The sequence below is a fragment of the Lissotriton helveticus genome, chromosome 7 (assembly GCF_964261635.1).
Source record: "Lissotriton helveticus chromosome 7, aLisHel1.1, whole genome shotgun sequence".
Classification (NCBI taxonomy): domain Eukaryota; kingdom Metazoa; phylum Chordata; class Amphibia; order Caudata; family Salamandridae; genus Lissotriton; species Lissotriton helveticus.
In genome coordinates this window covers 302,707,266-302,723,648 of record NC_136068.1, presented here as the reverse complement: position 1 = coordinate 302,723,648, position 16,383 = coordinate 302,707,266, and the positions used below count along the sequence as shown (strand labels likewise).

Sequence of the window (16,383 nt, the reverse complement as noted above, 5' to 3'; positions counted from 1 at the left end):
AATTTTGACACATCTGTTGGCCCAAAACTCATGCATTGCTGGAGTTGTGTAGCAAGCACGACAACTCCAGCAATGCATGGTGAGGCCAATACTCATTATACTGCGTCACTCCTTACGCCTGCTTCAAGCAGGCATAAGGTTTTGACGCAGTGGCATCCTAGAAGTGGTGCAGTGAAATCTTGTAGATTTCACTGCGTCACTTCTACGAGGCTTATCTGCGTGGGGACGCCTACCCGGCATACATTATACCTGACGCAGGTATAATGTGACGCAGGGCTTTACAACATGACGCATCTGCCTAGATGCGTCACATTGTAAATTTGCCGAATTGTTTACACCGCCAGTGCGTCACAAAAGTGTCATGAGGGGCTTGTAAATCTTCCCCATAATGTATGTAAAATGTATTTGTGTAATCCCCTTTTGATGTATATGATATTGTATATTGTCCTCCAACCCCTCACGTACTTTACAGACCTCTGTTGCTTCTTAGCTAGGTTTACGCCATTTAATTACATATGATACATAAATATCAATACATACGTACTACTGTGAGTGAAGTAGTCTGTAGAGAGACAAGGCAGGGAGAGATGTGGGTAAGGACAACATCAGGGATCGGGTGTGGGCTCTCAGAGTTTAAGTTGTGCCAGCGGTTGCAGTTCATGGGCACCAATGCCAAGTTTTTAGGGGCAAGAATGCATTTTTATTCCTCAGACTTTGACTTAAAGCAATAGGGACTAATGCAGAAAAGGGAAAAAGGAAAAGGAGGAGGAAAAGAAAGGTAGGATAGTGGGGAAGAGATATGAAAAAACTGTAATAATGAGATAAAGTGAAAGGAAGCGTGGGGTGGAGGAAGAAAGAGGAATGAGGTAGATTAAAAACTAGACAGACTTAGTACTCTTAAAACCTGTTAATCAGCAGCGCTAGTGGCAGGTTCCTAAATAAATTCCAATTTTTTCACTTTTTATTGCAAATTAAGCACAGCACAGGGCTTTATTACACGGAGTGCGCCTCAATGAATAGCAGGTACATTTACAATTCACAGATAATGCCTTGTAAATATTAGTATGCATCCCTTTTATAGCCTCAGAAGCTGTGATGAAGGAACCCTCGGGGGTTCTCCATGGTGCTAAACAGGCTGATAATGTTTGTGAATCCACTCTCTCCACCTCAGTTCCCCTCCTACACCAAGTTTGTGCCAACAGGAACACGATGAACATCAGTGCTTAATTTGTGCCTGTGCTTTCTGTTGCTCGGCGCCAGCACTTAGTTGCTGGCACTGGCACCTATGACAGCTGCTGCATGGTGGCGCTGTTTGTGCAATGTAAAGATAAGCAGAAAAACTGTTGTTTGTTAATTCTAAATACATTTAAAACAACTAATACCTGGCACCCATTCTTAAAGCTTTGGCGGCCTCGATGAGTCTGAATTGGCACACTTCAGTGTAATGTTTAATCGTTGTGTATGTACAGTGGCGATGTATGGTGCAAACTGCTTTGGCCTCCTGACGAGGGCCCCAGCACCTATTGTTTTTTTACAAATTAAGGGGCCGATTATGAGGGCGGACGGATCTGAGTCCGTCCGCCACCATAGAGTAGGAGGGACCGTCCGCAGGGGCTGCGGCGGTCCCTCCGTGCAGATTAGGATGTGACCGCCAGGGTGGCGTTCACATCCTCAATCTTTAACATTGCGGCGGGTGCAGCTTCAAGCTGCACCCCCCGCAATGTTAAAAATGCATACATTGCATTTGTATGCAGCAAGCGGCAGGCACCGCGCGGTGCCTGCCGATTACTGCATACAAATGCAGGGGGGTACCATAGGTACCCCCCATGTGCACCCCCCACCCCCACTTCACCCAGGGGGGCGGCAACGGGCCCCCGCAGTGAAGCTCCGTATGCTTTTCCGCGGCGGAAAACCCGCCGTGGAAAAGCATTTCTTTTTGGGCATCCTAATATGGCTGACGGTGTCTGAGAGACACCGTCACCATATTAGTGCTTTTCCGCCGCGGTTGTAAGCCAACCGCGGTGGAAAAGCTGCGGACGGAAACCAGGACCCACCAGCCATCCTAATGTGGCGGTGGGTCTTTGGTGGGTCCGCTGCGGTTTTTCTGTATCCTCCGGGCCGGCGGTGGCTTCCGCCGGCCCGGAGGATGCGGAAAAACCGCTATCCTAATCAACCCCTAAGCACTGTCTGGCACCCACCTCTCTCATCACCAGACTTCCTTTATTACCCTTTGCCCGCAGCTTGGGGGCTCAAGCACCCTGGATGAGCGGTGTTAGGGTGGCATGGCGGTTTCTTACCTGATTGATACAGCTTGATTCATTGCTGCTTTCGGGGATCGGGCTGTACTCTTCCTCCCAGCTCTGGAACTTGGGGGGTATCATGATTTCCACAGAGTCCATGTGGTCCAGGCTCCTGAAAGGCAGAGAGGAATCATGAAAGATGAGAACAATCAGACACAGGAAGCCTAATGGCTCCACTTCACCAGTGATGCTGTGATCCATACCTGGTGTTTACTTTAACAACCCAAAGAGTACTGGGAGCTGAAGTTCTGATTCACTTCAGTTGGTCTGATAGAACTTGAACACTTGAAAAAACAGATTTATAATAGAAAGGCAATTGACCTGGAGCATTGCATCCTTGGTGACATGGATTCATCTGGTAATCATATTCTGTGAAATTCAAAACATTCAAAACTTGTAGCCACTATGCTAATTGTTGAGCACTGCGATTGACCAGAGGACAGAACAGCGGATGGAGTGAAAAAATACTGTTAATATAGTTGAGACCCGAGCAATATATCCAGCTTTACGTAAAGTGGGTGAGTTTTTTTTAATTACACAAAAAAGAATTAAAAAAAAGTAAACCAGCTAAATAATATTATATTTGTGCAGCCGTGCCAATACTTCGGTGCACCACTCTCTTTCTCTATAGCTTTTTGTGTCTCACTATACACGCCCATATTACCAATCATTTCCATTAAAACAACATCATGTGAGCAATAGCAATGGCCACGAGGTGGCAGCAGTGCTCAACTAATGACTATTGACTCTGAACTCGTGGTCGTTTATTTCACCCTTCTCCGTTGGAATGCCAGTGGCGTCCTAGGTTTGTGCCAAAATAAAATAATGCACTTTCCTGTCAGTTTGTATCACATGAAGTCTAGAGCCAGACATGAACAGTTGCTCTAAAACACCGTAAAAAAGCAGGTTAGTCTAGCGCTACCTGGCCATGGGCCAAGCACACTTATTTTTTGCCTCTCCTTCTCCCGTTCATTGCACGGACAGCGAGCGTGATTTTTGTTACTCTCTGAAAACTACGCCGACTTCAGTCAATTGTGGAGGATTCAGATATCTGGGTGTGTGAGCTCTCACTGATGCAGTATTTTTTGTTATTTTTTATTCAGGGCATTTTTTTACATTGAATATGTTGTCTTATTTTTCATTCCCCAGTTTTAATTCCTCATTCATTTATTTAAATTGAACGCAAGGTTGAGTCTCTACATTTCACATCCGTGGGGAAAAATACCCAAAATATAAATAAACCTGAGGGGCCCCTCGAACGGTATGTTGATGAGGCTCCCACACACCATTTCTTCGAGTCTTAAATCCAATATTCACACCAGTCATTTAAACGTTATTAAGAGCAACAGACAAAAATACCTATTATTAGAATGATTTACCGCACCAGATTTGAGGCAGCACCTTTGTTTCTTGTCTTACACAAAACTGAAAACTAAAAAGTGACCTGAAGCAGAAGCTAGTGGTATGAATGTTTACTTGGAAAACTCTTCTATGGACCAAAACAATTTCCATTCTTTACTGACCATAATATTCTGTCAATGGACGCAGTCGGCTCGTTTTTCTCCTCCAATTCTAACTCACAGTAATCAAGTAAAACAAGCATAATGCCATGAATGAATTACATTATGGCTCAATTAACAGTCGCTTAAATGAAACTGAAGAGCAAGCCGCAGTCAATGCTCACCATGGGACTGTGAAAAGTTCCACACTTTTAACAATTTGTAAGATCCTGAGCAAATCATTTTCTCTTGCCGCCCCTCAGTAATGTAATGTAATGTAATGTAATTGGTGTTTGTATAGCGCGGGTTACACTCCAGGGAGCATCTTAGCGCTTCAGAGTGTGAGAGAACATGGTGGCTTAATTGTTCTTGTGGTGGGAAACCCTTGGTTAAAATGCTAGATCATATTTTTGCATTTTATGTCGGGCAAGGTGTAAATCCAGGTCTTAAGGGTTTTCCTAAAAATTGTTTCTGTAGAGATTTGTCGGAAAGGTGATGGTAGTGAGTTCCATGCTCTGGACCCCAAGACAGCGAGGGCTTTACCTCCTCTGGTTTTAAGTCTAAACTTGGGAATAGTCAGAAGATTTTCACCTTGGGACCTCAAACACCTGGAGGGAACATAGCGTTGGAACATGCTTTCAATATATTTGGGTCCTGTTTTATTCACTGCCCTGAAAGTGATTAGCAAGATTTCAAAGAGCACCCTTTTATGTATAGGCAGCCAGTGCAGGGTGTTCATGGCAATTGTGGCTGAGGTTTTTCTTTTCCATCCCAGCACTAGTCTGGCCGCTGCGTGCTGCACCATTTGTAATTTATGCTAGACTGTCCTGTTAGTTCCTGCGTATGTGCTGTTGCAGTAGTCTATACGAGATGTAATGAGGGCTACTGCCACCGTCTTCCTTGCGGCAAAAGGGATTAGATCGAAAAATTTCCTCAGCCCTTTTATTATGCCGAAGCAGGTCCCTGCCACGGCTACTGCTTGTTGTTGAAAGCTCAGGGATGGATCGAATTTTATCCCTAGATTTCGGACAGCGTTAGCTGTATTAGGAGGAACGGTTGCATCTTCTGGCCACCATAGTGCTGGGTTGAAAGTGTTTCCCTTCCCAAATGGTAAGATCTCGGTCTTTCCAGTGTTACATTTAAGGTGATTCGTCTTCATCCAGTGAAAAGTGGCTTTTAAGCAGTTTTTAAGTCTTGTTTCTGCTTCACTGGTATCATCCTCCATCACTAGGATGAGTTGTGTGTACATAGCCGCGTACGAGATGGTGGCTATGCCGAAGGATGATATGAGGGAAATCAGAGGGGCCAAGTACACATTAAAAAGTGTCGGGCTCAGGCAGGAGCCCTGCGGTACACCTGAATTTATTGGGATCTGTTTTGATCTGAACTGGCCCAGGGTGACCACTTGTCGCCTGTTTGTTAGAACATTTTTTAACCAGCTCAGTACCTTTCCAGTTATCCCCTGCCGCGGCTAGTCGGTCTGTCAGGATGGAGTGTGACACCGTGTCGAACGCTGCGGACAGGTCTAAAAGTATAAGGACTGCTTTTTTTCCCTGGTCCAGCACTGCTCTGAGTGTTTCCGATGAGAATATTAGAGCTGATTCTGTTGAGTGATTTGCTCTGAAGCCAGCCTGGTTGGGGTGCCAGATGTTATTGGCCTCTAAGAAGGTGGTGAGCTCTTGGTTTACTACCTTTTCTGTGAGTTTACAAAAAGTAGGGAGCAGGGAGATGGGTCGTAGATTAGTGAGGATGGTGGGGTCTGGTAATGTTTTTTTTTGTAGGGGTCTTACAGCTGCCAATTTCCATTCCTCTGGGACTATTCCCGAAGAAAGTGAGGAGTTAATAATGTTGTTAATGCTAGGATTTACAATTTCCACCATAGTGTGGAGGGAAAAAGGGGGGCACGGGTCGAAGGGAGAGCCTGATTTGATTTTTAGAATTCCTCTCTGCGATTCTTCCAGACTGACTTCCTGAAAGGCGGCTAGTTGGCTAGTCGCACTAATCCTGTTTGGTTGGGGCTCCTCTGAGGGGAGGGGGTGTGGGAAATCTTTAATGAGTGTCTGTATTTTCTCATGGAAGTATTCCGCTATTTTATTGCACAGGGTTTGGGAGGTTCTTGTTTGGTTTGGTTCAGTTCTTTTATCTTCCATAATTGAGTTATATAGAGCTCACTGCAGCAGGCAAATTAACCCACTGAGTTATCGTAGTAGGATTTTAAGCTGGAGGGTGTATACACACAATCACATACATACACCATTCCTTTGACTAGCAGTGACATTCCTTATAAAATGTCTCTCGTTGCCTCTTGGCTCCAAGACAGTTATAAAATAAGCTTCAGGAAAACACATTGGGTCTCATTTGTGAGGTTATGTTGTAGGGCAGCGCCACAGGCCTTCCTACAGCGCTGCCCAACAGCAAAATAAAAGGGCAGGAATGTGCCTTATATACCAGATACGCCGCATTCCTGTCCTTTCCCCCTCTGCTGACACACAATGGGCTGCCGTGTGCCAACGCAGGCACCTTTGCACCAAGGTGCAAGGTGGCCTGTGTTGCAAGGATGATGATTTCTCTGCAGGAAGGGAAACCTTACTGCACAAAAACAATCACAAGAGGCCTTTCTCTCTTTCTATTTGTGCTGCATATACACATAGAAAAGGAAAAATTAGGAGAAATAAGGATATTTCTCTTTGTTGTGCCTCACTTACAGCTCCCCTGGGGAGGGGTACTTTTTTGATGCTGCCTCAGAGTTACGATTTCTCGTAAATCTGGGGCAGTGCCAAAAAGCCATAGATATTGCTGGGAACGCCCCCAGCAGCACCCATTGCATGCCCCTTTAATGCAGAAAACTGTGGTAAAGGGAACGATATTTTATGAGTCTGCATTAAGCCCAAAACAATGGCTTAGTACTGCCTGGTAAATATGGAGCAGGCACCTGCGCCACCGGAGCATCACAAAAAGTAAAATTTTGCGGCTCATGCGGCCCCATAAATGAGTCCCTTTATTTACAAGTTTTGAGTTGAATCCTGAGCACATCTCTGCTTCAAACTTGAAAGGAGTGAACATTCCTAGTTGGATAGAGCAACTTCTGTATTGGATGCTTGAACTCACTTAACCCCTTGCATGCTGATGACGGCCCCCAGCTGTCATGCACTACGGCGCTGGTGTGCTGATGACGGCTGGGAGCCGTCATGAACCCGCCCACTTGCGATTTTGCCGCACAGGCGCAGAATGGCGGCCGCATGGAAGGGGTTAGTTATAGTAACTTACTCTGCGCCCTGCTCTAGTTGCCGTTGAAAGATGTGGCTCTTACGGTATGATATGTAGACTCCATGAACGGTGGAGCCGCCAAATGAATATTAGGAAACCCTCATTATATTGTGGTGGGTTGACCCTTTAGCTCATCTAAGTTAAAAGCACTATAACAATATTTTTAAAAACAGTTTTCACATCAGGAAGTGCGAGAATTCATTACGTATCCATGTGTTGCAAAAGGGATGTTTCAATTGCAAGGCATGCATGGAAAAAAAACACAAGGGGCTAAGATAGTATGTTAATCCCCTTTATGAACGTGGCTGATTTAGTAGCTTGCAACATAGCAAGACCCTTATCTAATTGAGTACATGAAGGAGCTCTCCGAAATATAGTCTTTCTTCTTCGTCCTATACTCTCTAGTGTGTTGCAAGCAGTGAATTAGCACACAACAATGTGCCACCTTAGAGGAAATAGTGATCATCTCCTGCACTTCTTGCACATTGTAAAGTTTCAAATTAATGTACTACTTTTTTCCATGCTTTATGAGAAATACCCCCCAAACACTTATTTGGTAATTAAGTTAGACGTGTTGTTTTATGTGCCATATGAAGAGATAACTTTGTAAAGTAATTTGGCCAAGCAATGTTATTTAAAACTTGGCAGGTCTTAAAAAGCATTTTAGTAGAGGTTTAAATGTGCTAGGCAGAGGTTTTATTTTTAGGGGAATCAGGCAACAGTTTGTTTAATTTACAGTACATTTCGCCAGCAGTCATGACCAAAAGATTATTATTTCTGGACAGGGGAGGTTTGGGGGTGTTCATTCAGGGACATTTTAAGTTATTGTGTGATTGAGAGCATATGCAAACACCATGGACGAGTCACATTGGTCAAGACATGACATGGTTTAACCCCCCCTGTGCTCATGATGAGCTCAGCTCCTCATGAGCCACGGAGCTCCGGTGCTCATGACGAGCTGAGCTCGTCATGACCGCGCCCGTTTAATGGAACGCTCGCACGCTGGGCTGATTCGCCTGCTGTGCTGAGCGTTCCATTAAAACGGGCGCGGTCATGACGAGCTCAGCTTGTCATGAGCACCGGAGCGCCGTGGCTCATGACCAGCTGAGCTCGCCATGAGCACCGGGGCGCTGTGCGCGCCCCACCGCCGCCCAGCACAGCGGGGGGAAACAGCCCCGCAGTGAAGGGGTTAAAGATAACTTTATAGAGGCGACTGGGGAGGGGTTCAACATATTCTAAAGTTAACATGCTAGTCAGCTAGTACAAAGTAAGAGGTGATGCGGTTCTCATTTACCTAGCAACAATTCTTTTAATATCAAAAGCAGCGGGGTGCCGCTCCTTCTCCTACATCGTCGCCAAGTCTAGGAACGACCTGTCCCTCCACCTCCAAACAGCACCCTCTCTGGCGGACTCAGAAAGAAACTCAAGACCTGGCTTTTCGACAGAGATGTGGCACCCTTAGTGCTCAGATACCTCTAGGGGGCAGTGTTGTGCTATATAAATGCTGATTGATTGATTGATTGATATCAACATTCTATCTCTCACTTGCTCTCTGATGCACTTTACACATGCATTGTCACACATGTTGATTCACAACAACACACACCCTCACTCATGCTCACAATAACATTCATACTTGTACACAGGCTTGCTCATACCTGCACACACGTTTACATTTCATACGCCCAGACTAGACACAGTTGTATTTCACACACCTGCTCTTGCAGTTACAGGTACCTACTAACACACACACGCACAGGAGGCAGAGTGAGGTGGGCAAAAAGAAAGAAGGAAGGAGGTAGGAGTAGTTAAATGAAGACCAGAGACTAGTATGTTCTCAGAGGAAAAGGAGAGGCGGAGAGGATATAGGCTTGGCTCACAGACTAAAACAGGCTGAGGGTGGTGATGCTAGATTGACTCGCAGGAGCTTACCATGCCTACCATGTACCATGTGCGAGGGACATATGAAGCCAGAACTGAAAGTGGTAGTGCAAGCATTTACTAACTTTTGGCAACAAGTATTTTGCCAGCATTATCCCTATCCCATGACATAACAGAAAGTGTCATCTTTAAACTGGGTATAGATCCTCAAAATACATTTAAAATGAATGCAAGCCTAAATATCTGAACTGCTGATACCAAATCCCCATACACTGCACCTCACCTAGCAACCTACCAACCCAAGCCCTCAAGCAAAAAATGTAAAATCATAATATTTGTGATCCTCCTTGTCACACTAAAGGGGACAGTGAAAATGCAACTCTATGAAATGTGTTGAGTGCACACAAAATTAATCATCCTACATGAGCGCATTTACTTAACAAGCATTTGCAATGTAATAGGTCTCGCATTTACGAGAGTTTGAGCTATTGGCATTGTGAATGACAATGACTTTTACTTATGTGTTGTTTTTACAACAGATAAATAAAAGGGATTGTCATTCAAAATGCCAACTCGCGTAAATGTGAGACCTATTGCATTGCAAATGTGTGCTATTAAAAAGAAAAGTGTTAGGAGAGAGCATGTCCTGCCTGCAACAGCAGGCAGGACAAAGCTATTTGACAAAGCTATTTGAGAAAATAGTGCTCGGAGGCTGTAATTAAAGCCTACCAAGCAACAACACACATAACGGGGTGTCGCCAAGGGAAGTTACAAATGAGACAAGGTGGTACTAAGGAGGGACTACTAAGCCTTTTGACCTATGAATAGCCACAGCTTACAGTGGACAATGATACAAGTCAATGACCGATGTGGGCGGGGAGTGGGCAGAGCTTCAAGTCCCTACCCGAATACAGCATGCTTCGCAGAGCAGCGCATGTGCTGCCCAGACATGGCCAAAAAAGATTGGCTGCATATGTCAATGAAAAGGTCTAGTGCTTTAAATGTGGGAACAGTAGTGCAGGTGTTCACCATGAGAACAAGTGATTCAGTGTGCAGAAGCAAAAAGCAATGGTCTCACGGTGCTAGTGCTTCAAATGGACCGCTCCTGCTTAACGAAAAGGAAAGGCTAGGAGGAATGGATGAGACCTCGAGCGAGATAGTAGGAAAGAGATAGTAAAACAGAAAGCAAGAGAGCGAGAATCCAAAGAGCAAGAGCCTGTCAAGAGAGGTGGATATTGAGAAGGGACAATAAACAAGAAGAGTAATAGTTAGAGATGAAGGTGGTTCAACTAGACAGTTCAACAGTGGTTTAGAGTGTACAGTCATGGAGAAATTGGGAAGGAGTGAAGAAAGAAGTTATAGTCAAGGACAGAGGGAGAAATGGAGTTCATTGAAAAAGAAGGGCCCCTGTGAGAAATGATGTATGGCAGGCAGGCAGGGGAAAATTCAAACCTTTCAAAACACAGAACAATGACTGCCCCCTATATTCAATATATCGGCTCAATTAATGTTCTAGAATTATAGAATGCAGAGATGAGCTCACTGAGACCAGAAATCAGACAACAATTTTAGGAAAATACAAACATTGTTTTAGTCCATCATCCCCTTTGGTATCGCTTTGCTGTCCTACAGGGCCACTGCCTGACTGATTACAAAGGTGTAATAGTCCATCTCGTATTGTAGTGGAGGTGGAAGGACACACTCAAACATGGAATAGAAGCATGGTGAGATTGAAATACTCAAGAGGCGGTGTAGCCTGCTGCAAAACACGCGTTGGCTGAAAGTTGTCAAGTGGCTCTACACAGCAGAGCGATACTAAGTTATGTTTATTTTGTGACCATGGGTATTTGCCACCTGTTTTAATACCAGAATGAATGTATAATTTAATGACAAGAATATATAGTGTATACATAAGAGTTCTACATTTCAAATAAAAGGAGTGAACCTTACTGATATACTTTGGATTATTCTATGCGCCCAACAAATATTGTTACTATTGTCTAAATTTATAATCCAGATAGGGCAACTATATTTTGTTGTGGCACCTAGCACAGGGCATGCTCTTCTTATTGTGTTATATCTCTATTGCTGTCATTGGATCACAATACCTTTGCCATGAACATATATGTATATATATATATATATATATATATATATATATATATATATATATATATATATATATATATATATATATATATTCACTGAAAAAACCATAGGTTATAGACCATATATAGTTAGGAATTAGCATTTACAAAACCTTATTTCACTCACACAAAACCATTGAAATTCGCATATATAGTTAGTTGCACTAACTATATATCGCGCACCCGCAATCCACTGCTGATCATGTCACATATTACATCATTCATGACATGGTCAGTGACATCACTGATGACATCACTGATGACATCTCAAATGACATCACTGATGACATCACTGATGACAACATCCAGTGACTGTATGTTTCTGTAAAGTTAAAATATGTCTTACATATTGAAGAATGAGTGGATGTATAAGTGTCTGGATGAAGGATTTAGAAGGTGCATGACTGACTGTATGAGTGAGTGATTAAATGTGTCTCACTGAGTGCATGGGTTTGTGGAAAAGTAAATTTTGCCATGTTCTGTGTCCCTACGCCTCATCCATCATATGTTATGTGTGCATGATCAATATGCATATGTTATTCCCCATTTCTGATTAAAGACGCAATTACAGTTGTGTCCACCTCTAGTATGTTAGTTTCCAGTCCTCGTGAATACTACGAATATCAGGCCTATGTAAATAATGTTGCCACGTTTCTCAGTGTGCACGTTATTCCATTATAAAGTCTCCGTTTCTAGGCCTCAAAAGGGCCCGGACCACAGATTCAGCTCCTGTTTTCTGAAAGCCTCGCTGAGGAGCGATACAGCCCCCACCTGTATCCTCGACCCTTCACTTACTTCCTGCCTTGCAGTGCCCGGTGCACCCCGGCTCTGCCTCTGAGTCTGCCAAAAGTATGTTATAGTTCCAGCTATCAGTTCAGTCCTCCTCCTCTGCATTCCTAAGCTACTGAACTGCATCAATAGTTTCCGTCATTGTCTAGCCTTCTCGTCTCCATGTTAGAGAAATACTGTATTTAATGGTCATTTAGTATTCTTCATCACGCACTACATGTAGAATAATGCATGGTCCAGTCTTAGAATCAAGTTAGCTTTTCCCCTCATGACTTCTAATTTATATCAACGTGTTCCCTAAACATTAGATACCAGATAGGGTTTAGGTACATGTCGCTCCGACCCTCCAGACTCTAGTCTCTGCTCCTAGCACAGAGTTCGTAGCCCCCAGCTTCTCCTAGTAATACGTCATTGCTAGTTTCCGCGCACCATTAGGTTAGAGGTCCCGGCTCCTTAGGTAGCCCCCTCCTATGTGTCCGCCCATTCATGACATATTCTGTTACGTTTTCCATCACATGTCTAAGTAAACTCCCAGTTACACCCCTTATTTCTGTTATCTCTCGCGACTGCTACGCGTCACGCCTTCTACTCCACCTACTGTTACGCCTACTGCAATGTAATGCTATGTGTTTGCGCTATGTATATAAGTCAATGTTTTGTTATTGAATGTCAGCGCGCTCATCCCAGACCTAGCCCCAGCAGCTGCTGGGCCTCTTTTCCCCTGCTGGGCCCCAGTTGTCCTGCTGGGCCCTGTCATTCTGTTCCTATGCAGGTTGTCCTGATCCTGTCCTTATGCTGTAATAAACCTGCAGAAACTCCTACTACCTCGAATCTTGACTCTTATTTATTGAGCTATCTGCTATGCTATAAGTCTAGTCAAAAATAGGGTATTATTTATTTATTTACCACATAATGGCGCCCGAACAGGGACTTGCCCTTTCCCCACGCGTCGGTGAAGCCACGCCGACCCCCTGACCCTCTGCAGTCGTGACGGAACCATACTGGCCAAGTGCAGATATTTCTGCTTCAAGTATCCCTCAGGCCCACGGAGGAGACGGAGGAGGCGGTCCAGCATCCGAACGAGACGGTGGAGGAACGCGGCGAGTCCCGACCAGAGCCCAAGCCGAGAGTCCAAGGTCCGAGGTATCCGGAGGCCCACCCGTAACTGAAGTCCGAAGTCCGAAGTCCGTCGTAGTCCAGTCCCGTTCGAGGCCTTCCGTTCCGTGCTGCCCGGTGAGTACCATTGCTGGGGTAGTGTCTAGACAGGGTCAGTCTAAATTGACTCCTGGTCCGTGGGTTGGTGGTACCCAAGCCCACAAACGAAGTGTTCACCTAGGTGGATACGGGTCTTGATGCGTTCCTTTATGGGACCGGTATGTTCCGTACTGTTACAGCAGTGCATCCAGTAACTCTAGTCTGTTCCGTTCTCGAGAATTCTGTTCTGTTTCTGTTTTCAGTATTTTCAGGTAGTATTCTGTTCGAACTGTTATTTATAATGTTGTTTAATGTATTTCCAACGTCGTGGTATGCCTGAATTGTTTTCCCAATTGTTATTGTTTTTTCGTGTATTGTATTGTGTTCCGATTCAAGTTTAGAATGCCGCTCTTTTCCAAGTTACGTCAGTTAAAAACTAGAAAGGGTCTGCTGGAAGCAGCAGTTCCTGTTCCGCCTAGGGACAGTCCAGGTCACTTTATGTATCAGAAACATGGCATAAGCGCCATATTGTATCTAGATTTATGGGTAGAGTATACCAAACAGTTAGAAGAAAAGTATAGATGGCCCGTATCGGGTACATGGGATGCCGAATGTATCATGCGAGTAGAGGAAGCATTATGGAAAAAGAAAGCCAGACAGTCACAGAAAGATGCCATCGAGTTATGGCGTAAGGAAGCGCATAGAAGAACGGAAAAGGAAGTCAGAAAGTCAGAGTTAAGTAGAGAATCCCAAGAACGAGCCCAAGAAAGAGAATTAATCGAGATAGGTGAACAAGTCAAAGTCGAACAGTCAGACAGACAGAGGCATGCCCTTATTAAGGGTATGTATCCTCTCCTTGCCGAAGGTTTGCCAAAAGCGACCCCAGAGGCACCCAGTAATTTCCCGCCACCATTAGTTCCGACCAAGCTACGTCACAAACCGACCGCAGCTGATATTTTTATTTCGTCCTATTTGGACGACACAGTTCCAGAATATGCCAATCCAGTTCGCGCTCCACCTGTCCCTGTAAATCAGGCACTTCCTGTTCCTCCAGACACCGGAGTACCTGTTACGGTACCCCCGGGTCAGCCTGCCATACAAGTTCAGCCCACGTTACAATTACCGACCCTGCAAGCACGAAGAATGTCAGTCGACGATTCCAGTCTAGGGGCCGCAGGAGGAGGTCCTCCTCAAACCCCACCGCCACACAAGCGTCTATCAGCACTCGAATTACATGCCCAAGCATCACAGCGTACTCCTAAAAGTAATAAGTCTGTTACAGAAATCAGACAAGCCCTTGCCGAATGCGTCTATGACACAGTCCCAGGCGAGTATAATATGGTTTTATATTCCGTACGCGTAAGAAGGGTGACCGAGTATCTAGTCACCTTACCGAATATGAAAGAAGATCTAGACAGAATATATCGTTTCATCCGTACAGGGGATGATCCAGAAAGTATTGGCGAGATTATGTCTCAAAGGAAAGCCGAGATTCAGCTCATGATATTAAAGTTCCTGATCAATTGTCTAATAAGAGAACAAGATTATCCGTCTAAAGATCCCGCCGAAATGAGAATCTTAACAAGGTGGAGTGATAATATAGCCGAGGGTAAGCACAAGACCATTAGTGCCATGGAAAGTATGTACAAGAAAATTCGTAAAGAAATAATAAGGTTACACGAACAGCGTAAAGCAGCACAAGTAAGCGAGAAAGAAAGTATCTCTGATCCTGAAGAGGAAGACGAGGATCCCGCCAGAATAGCGTATGTAGGAAAATCCAGATTTCCAGATCGCCATTCACGTCCAGAACCCAAGTCTATTTTTCATCATCCAGCACCAGAACGAGGTTCTCTAGAACAAGTATTTCAAGCTACAGATCACATCCTTAAATCACGAGTCGGTTATAGCGAATTAAGTACCATGCACGAACAAGAACTAGCCCGATCAGCAGTCCGATGGATTACTGATTCTACCACTTTTCCAGACGAAATAGTGGCACAAATGTTTCTGAAATTGCCCCCAGCCGAGCAACGACTGGTGGGTATGTATATGATCCAGCACCTCATTACCCTGTATGAGGGTCAACATTCTGATCCAGGCCCGTTACATGATATCCTGAACGAGTTACTCCAGTACAGATGGAGAGGTCTAGGTACCGATTTAATAAGTGTCATTCTAGAACAGCGCCACAAGTATAGAACGTTCCTGAACCCGCATTTTGTTCATGTCTCACCCCCAGAAAGTAAACCATTCTACATAGACAGACAGAATCCGCTACGAGAAGTACACCCAGTTAGAGGGGCGGGTGGCGAAATGCAACGAGTGTTTGTATACACTCCGATATCAAAGATGGAACTTCTTGAAATGAAGAAATTAATCCCCTGTCATGACAAAGATCCAGCGGGGTTCCATAGAGAATTAAAAGACATGCTCCGTATGGGAGAATACACTTACCCAGATATCATTAAAATGTTAAAGGTCCTGTTACCCGCAGGGGTGTATGAAAAGTTAAAGGAAAAAGAATGGGAGGTGGGAGAGAAAAAGATCGATTGGGCAGCTCTAGAAGCTGAAGACAAGGCACGAGTACCAGGTACCGGTCTTGGAGATAAATGTAAAGAATTACCAGAATTATTGATTCAAGTTTTACCCAGATTATTGACAACTAGGAAAGAAGACTGGGATGCAATCTCAGCCTGTAAACAGAAACAAGATGAGGATATTAGTGATTTTTATTCTAGATTTGAGAAATGTTTCAGTATTAATAGTGGTCTCAAGACAAGTAGTGAGTCATACCCTCACCTTTTCGTTACCAAATTAGTCGAGAATTCAAGTCCACAAATTAAAAACCGAGTTTTGAAAGTCGAAAGCACCTGGCAAGCAAATACTCCGTCCCAGATGCTCCAGATGCTCCAGTACCACCAGAATAGAATCAGAGAAGAGCAAGAACACGAAAGAAAACGTATGAAAGACACGAAAATGAAAGTGCTAGTTGCACAATCTATTCCTCAAGACAGTCAGAAGAGAGGTCCGAATCAAGCCAGTCATCCTGCAGCTCCCGTTAAAGGGAACTGCAACTATTGTAAACAGCCAGGTCATTTTATAAACGAGTGTGCGGTTCTGAAACACAACATAGCTACTGGTAAGACTAAAGAAAGACCACGTCCGCCAAGACAAGAACAAGTTTCACAGACTCCTCAGTCACAGAATGCACAACAGACGGTTACAGCACCGCAGCCTATTGCTGCAACACAGCACGTTACATCGCAGATGTACCAGTATGCACAGTCCGAGTATCCAGAGTACCAG

General features: G+C 44.4%; 1 protein-coding gene across 1 annotated transcript in view; it reads right to left on the bottom strand.

The window, feature by feature from the left end:
- The window catches only part of DLGAP4 (DLG associated protein 4), a 543,333-nt gene that overhangs the window by 260,669 nt on the left and 266,281 nt on the right, over nt 1-16,383 (bottom strand). Inside the window, exon 4 of the mRNA XM_078652094.1 lies at nt 2,298-2,412. Coding sequence (XP_078508220.1) covers nt 2,298-2,412 — 115 coding nt within the window. The remainder of the gene's footprint in view (nt 1-2,297; nt 2,413-16,383) is intronic.